General features: G+C 40.8%; 1 protein-coding gene across 1 annotated transcript; it reads right to left on the bottom strand.

Moving 5' to 3' along the window:
* Positions 1-327: 327 nt before the first annotated feature.
* On the bottom strand, positions 328-927 carry LOC131228803 (uncharacterized). The gene has a single exon (XM_058224663.1). The coding sequence runs from the start codon at positions 925-927 to the stop codon at positions 328-330; it is 600 nt and encodes a 199-aa protein (XP_058080646.1).
* Between the last annotated feature and the right edge of the window lie 5,178 nt (positions 928-6,105).

Raw genomic sequence — 6,105 nt, 5'->3', positions numbered from 1 at the left:
ATACTTTGCTTAAACATGGTTCTGTCAATTCGTGTTCCCGACCGTTCTATTCATTTGAGATATGTTATTTAATTTCCTATTTCCCTAAGGAATAGGCCTAAATGATTCATTACGGTTCAACACTGTGATTTAGCTATCTGGGGTGCTATCCTAAAAATTTTCAATTTAATCATTTCTAATTGTTTTAGCCACATTACTACACATTTTTAACAATTTGTAATCCTTACGAACTACCTTATAACTAAAAAATTTACAAAGGTCGTACCTTGGTGGCTGGAGTCGTTGTACTGAAGGGAAGATCCTCCTATCTCGTCGTTTCTTAAAACACTACTTCAAGAAGTGACCTGACCTTCCACAATAGTCACAAAGCTTATCCTGACCCGAAGAATGAGTTAGGTGAGACATTAGTTTCATCCTCTCTTTAGCCATACGAGATGCAATTGGTGCCGTCTTGGCTTTACTTGCCAAACCTCGAATAAGGGCACGTGTTTTGGCCCTACAGTCGGAGTCCTCTATTCGCATGGCTTTGTCCACGATATCAGCAAAGTTAGTAAAGTCGAAGGTGCACAATCTCGACTGAATTTCAGGTCGGAGACCTTCCTTAAACTTTTCCAATTTATATTCCTCGTCCTCAATAGCCTTTGGTATATATCGTGACAATTCATCGAAACGCGCTTCATATTGCAGCACAGTCGTATTCCCTTGTTTCAATTTGAGAAACTCAGATATTTTCTCATAACGAAAGCATGGAGGAAAGTATTTTTCATTAAACCTTTTCTTAAACTTAGTCCAGGTCCACTCATAATTAGATGGGACTTTTCTTAGCACGCCTTTCCACCATATATTAGCCTCGCCTTCCAAGGCATAAGTGGTGGGAATAACCTTTTGAGCATCCGAATAACCCAACGATCTCATCATCTTGGCCATTCTATTCAGCTAGTGTTCTGGTAGAACTGGATCTGGTGCTGCTGAGAAGGACGGTGGCCTCAGCCTCTAAAACCTTTCAAACATATCTTCCCCACTAACTTCTTCAGCCTTCAAGGCCGAGCACCCATATTATGTTGGAGAGCTTCTAACAATGAGGTGATCGAAGCCTGTTGTTGTTGTACAATGGTAGTCAACCGACTAATAACATCACCTGGTGGGGTTTTAGGTTGCACGTTTGGTGGAGGTGTCCCCACAAGACCTGCAGATGGTTGAGATGGGATAGTTCCTGCTGCTGACTCTCTTTCAGGGCTACTTGGCCTAACTGGAGGTACAGGAGAGCACTCAGAAACCTCTCCCCTAACAACCTCATTTGTTGGCGAAGTTAACAAATGGAGAGTTTGCGATCTTAAACGACGGGAATTTGGGGTCATAATCTTACTAAAAAGAAAGGATACATCATGGTTATGCCCCCCCCTAATTTTAACAAGTCTTAAGTTAAGATCGTAAGACAACTCATATGCATCATACAACTGGAGTATCGTTTAGATCGATAAGTGCTCAACAACTCTCTATCCTCTGCGATTAGATGTAACAAGACTATAAAGATCCTAAAATAACCATCTAAGCATCCGTATACCCACGTCTTTTAGTCTTCATCCTAAAGGTAAGATCCTACGATAAGCCCATTCTTATAATTGTCCTAGGATGGATTACAGGGGGTCTAACTTACGAGTTCTTGAATTTAACCAACTTTCCATAACATTTAAATTTTGTTTCTAAGTTTAATGACTGTCCTAGGAATTCTCATGGGAGTCTAAAATTCCTACATGAGGATTTGGGTTTAAAATACATTAAAGTGGCCTAAATTTTCAAAGCTAGTCTCAACCAGCCTAGCCTAAGGTTGAAATTTCGCCTAAAATTCTAAGTTCTCACTATTAATTATTCCCATTTGTTGGAACATACAAGAGATGTTGTTTCTAAACAAAAAGATGTATTAGGGAATTTAAATTACAAAATCCTAGTTTGATTCCTTAAACTTAGAGAGCACTTATGTTTGATTTAACACACAACATGGTGGGTACTTGTTTCCTTACAGTACTTGAGTTTAGTCCCTAGTTTCAAACATCTATAATTTACATGGGAACATAAGTTCTTGCTTCTAAGTTCAAATGGCTAAGCCTAAAATCATAAGGGACCCTAAAATTTAAGTTCCTAGATTCAGCAATCACCATTCACAAAAGGAACTTAGGTTTGTGTTTCTAAGTTCAAATGGTTAACCCTAACATTTCAAGGGAGCTTAAAATTTAGATTTCTAGGTTTATAAATTACCCTAACACTAATGGAATGAAACCTAGTTTCGAGTCTCTAATTTCTTCAATGCAACAATGGATTATTTGAGGTCATATAAGTCTCATTTTTCCCAAGGCCTAGTTTATCTAGACTCGCTCTGATACCAACTGTAACGCCCCGTGTTTCAGGACTCGAGTATATAACCCATTTTCCAAAAACCCAAGTGTTAGCTTATAAAATCCAGTGTAAATTTGAACCGTTTATCATTAATCAGAATTAACAGCAACGAAGCTAGAATAAACCATGCATTGATAAGAACATTCCAACTATAATGAAATTTCAAATGTAGCACCCATACAGGACTTATACAATCTCAAATACAAAGTCCATATAAGTAAAAATAGGAATCGATCAACTAGTAATGGAGCTCAATATGGGCCGCAGGGACCCCCGTCTAGCTCCTCAGCTACCTGAATAGCATTGGCTCACCCTATACTTGCATCAATTGTTACTATTTGATAGCGTCAATGGCTATCGCAGTGAGGAGCACCCTCTAAGATTGCACACTCATCATTCATAATCCAATATAGATCACAAGTCATGAAAATGGATATATTAAATAGGGCACTTCATAATCATGAACATATACTCAAAAATTAAGCCAATTAACATAATCTCATCATAAGAAGAATATAATAGCAATCGCACTATAAAGGAATACACCTAGAAAATCAAATAATCAATCATACGACTTTCTATTGCACCTGAAATCACATTGTACATGAACTCTGTAAGATGGCTAGAAAATCAATAAGCGAATTTCAGTTCCATCCGGAAATCATGGTATAAGTGAAATCCAAGAGGTGAATAGAAAATCAACCTTCAAACCTCTTCATGCGGAGATCATGTCGTACGTGAACTCCGCAAGATGGCTAGAAAATCGATAAGCGAACTTCAGCTCCACCCGAAAATCATGGTATGATTGAACACCGCAGATGAAGAGACAAACAACATACAAACCCTATATCACCTAGAAATCATATCATATGTGAACACCGCAAGATGGCTAGAAAATCGATATGCGAACTTCAGCTCCACCCAAAAATCATGGTCGACTGAACACCCCAAGATAGCTAGGAAAACAAACATACAACTCTAGACCACCCGAAAATCATATCGTACGTGAACACCGCAAGATGGCTAGAAAATTGATAAACGAACTTCAGCTCCACCCGAAAATCATGGTATGACTGAACTCTGAAAGATGGTTAGGAAAAAATAGATGTGTAAATATAACCAATAAGCCACAAAGGGCACCAATGACCCATCTAAGCCACAAAGGCAAATGTGCGATGCAAGCCGTATAAGGCAAATGTGGACCGCAGGAGCATAAGTCCAAGGTAAGTTCCATTCAGTTTATCATTCAAGCACAAGTAGTAGCATATAAATAAATTAATACATATACAATAAAGGATAACTTGTTATCATTGAACCATTCATGCATGTTATAATTTAAAAGAAACGTTTATCATCCAACACATGAATTAACTATGCCACAAGTTTGCATATTCAATAGTAAAGTAAGAAACTCGGTTACGGGAATCATGCTAACATCTATATCTAGATTGATGAAATCGAGTGGGAAGCTCAAAGGGTGAGTCCTCACCTTGGTCAATTCAAGATGACGTCAATTTGAATCACTCCAATGTGCACAACTCTACTCAGCACCCACACTAAAACGTCTTGGACTTTGGTTCAAGTAAAGAGGATCTACGCATATGAGATTTAAACCGTTACCAATTAAATAGAGATTTAGTAAATAATAACATTGTTAGACATGATTTAACATGGAATTCAAATGAAGTTGGCTCACCCATGCATTCTCCCCATCAACTCATGGACTGGGCCATTTTCTGGCCCAGTAACTATGCATAGGAGCACCAGATTGGGCTCTTCTTGGCCCACTACATCATTTTCAAAGGGGCTAGCCTACTACGCTGTTTTCAAAGGGCCGCCCCATGGGGTATGGGCCCACTAGTTTATCACCAAGTGGCTACAAGGTAAATACATCATGGTTGGCCCACACAGCACCGTCCAGATGGATGGTGAGGTTGTAAAACAGATGTATCATGATGGCGGTGGAGATATAGAATACATAAATCATGGTGGCCACACATGGGACCCATGGATGCATGGAGTGGATATAACACCACATCAGGATGGGACTCACATGAAATTTAGATCTGTCTCATCCCAGTTGTAATGCCATAAACTGATCTCTGTAAATGGCTGGACAGTATGGATATAACCCCTTCCTCAAGGTGGGCTGCCTGCTGGATGGACAAGATACAACACAAATGCATGGTGGGCCCCACTGTTTGTGGGCTACCCAGATAGTGGGCCAGGACGTGGGCCTCTTATGAACAGCCCAGAGGCCTGAGAAGGTTTCAACGGTGGATGTTAGTTCCCCACTGTCCAGCAGCGTTTGGCCTGCTACTGGACGGTGTGGGTATGTACATCATCAAGGTGGGCCCCACGTGCATAGCACGGACGTCATGGATATCAAACATATACATAAAAGGGGCCCACAGATCTTGCTGTTGCTGACGCCAATACAGCAGCTATTAGCTGCGGGCGTGACCTACTGGCCGATCGTCCAGATGGACGGATGAGATGTAATGCACCTCATGATCGGGACCCACTATTGACGTCAATTGGCGGCTGAGGCATGGTGCAACGCAGGCGCAACTTCTCTCCCTCCCTCTTTCTCTGTTTCTTCTTCTATTTCTCTCCTTCTTCTCTTTTCTTCTTTCTTTTTCTTTCTTCTCTCTTTTCTTCCTTTCTCTCCTTTTATTCTTGGACCTGCACAACATCCAAACTACCTGGGATGTGCTACAGAACTCAGTGGTGACTGCTGTTTGGTGAAGATGAAGACATGTCGTTAATGGCAGACCTTGCTATGTTGTGTTTTTCTCCATTTTTCTCCTACTGAACGCCTTGGTTTGGTCCACCAGAGCTTGTGGAGGTGATCTTTCAAAGCTTCTGGGAGGTTTCTCCGGTGGGTTCGAAGCTTGAAGGGTGTGGCTATTTTCTAGGATTTTCGAAGGAAGTGGAGGAGACGGTCGAGAGATGTTTGATTCTCTCTCTCTTATGGTTCGCCCTAGCCCTTTAGAGCATCGGATGAGGGATGAATAGCCCAGATTTGTCTACTCTAAACTGCCAGGTACAACCGCCCAAACTGAAACCGGCCAGCTGCTGGTTTTACCCGAGAACCTAAACCACGTAGCTAAAGACGAAGGGCTGAGATTGCATTATATTGAACGGTTGGGATTGAGGGAGAAAATCTCACGTGGATTGCCAGCGTGGAGACTTTCTGTTTTTGGAAATGTGGTTTTGCGGATATACGGGTGTGATTCAATGAGTGGACTGACCATGGCTTTGGTCAGGCCCCTGCTGCGCACAAGACGGACGGATCAGATCACTCATACAGGCCATGATGGTGGGTCATGATTGGAACAAAGGGATGGCCCGTCGTCCGTTCAAAACGCGCCAGGCGTAGGAAAAGGAAAGAAGGAATTTCCTTCTTTAGACACTTTTCGGTCAGATCAGCTCTGATCGTTCTCCAAGGTTCAATGCACAGCAGGTGCATGTTCCTACTATGCCCACGCAACAATTGTGGGGTCCACAGTGATATCTGTGATCTGATCCACACCGTTCATTAGGTTTAGAAAAATAGTATATATTAAGTAATACAAATTACATTATAGTATATAATATAGTATGATGTATAATACATTGTATTTATTTTACACTTTATATAAGTAATTATTTATCAACTAATAACGTATTTAATTTGAAATATTATTTATATGTGTATTTATGCATTTT

This window comes from Magnolia sinica, chromosome 16 (genome assembly GCF_029962835.1).
Source record: "Magnolia sinica isolate HGM2019 chromosome 16, MsV1, whole genome shotgun sequence".
Taxonomy (NCBI): domain Eukaryota; kingdom Viridiplantae; phylum Streptophyta; class Magnoliopsida; order Magnoliales; family Magnoliaceae; genus Magnolia; species Magnolia sinica.
Note: the sequence above shows the minus strand (reverse complement) of the source record. Positions and strands in the feature narration are given on the sequence as shown.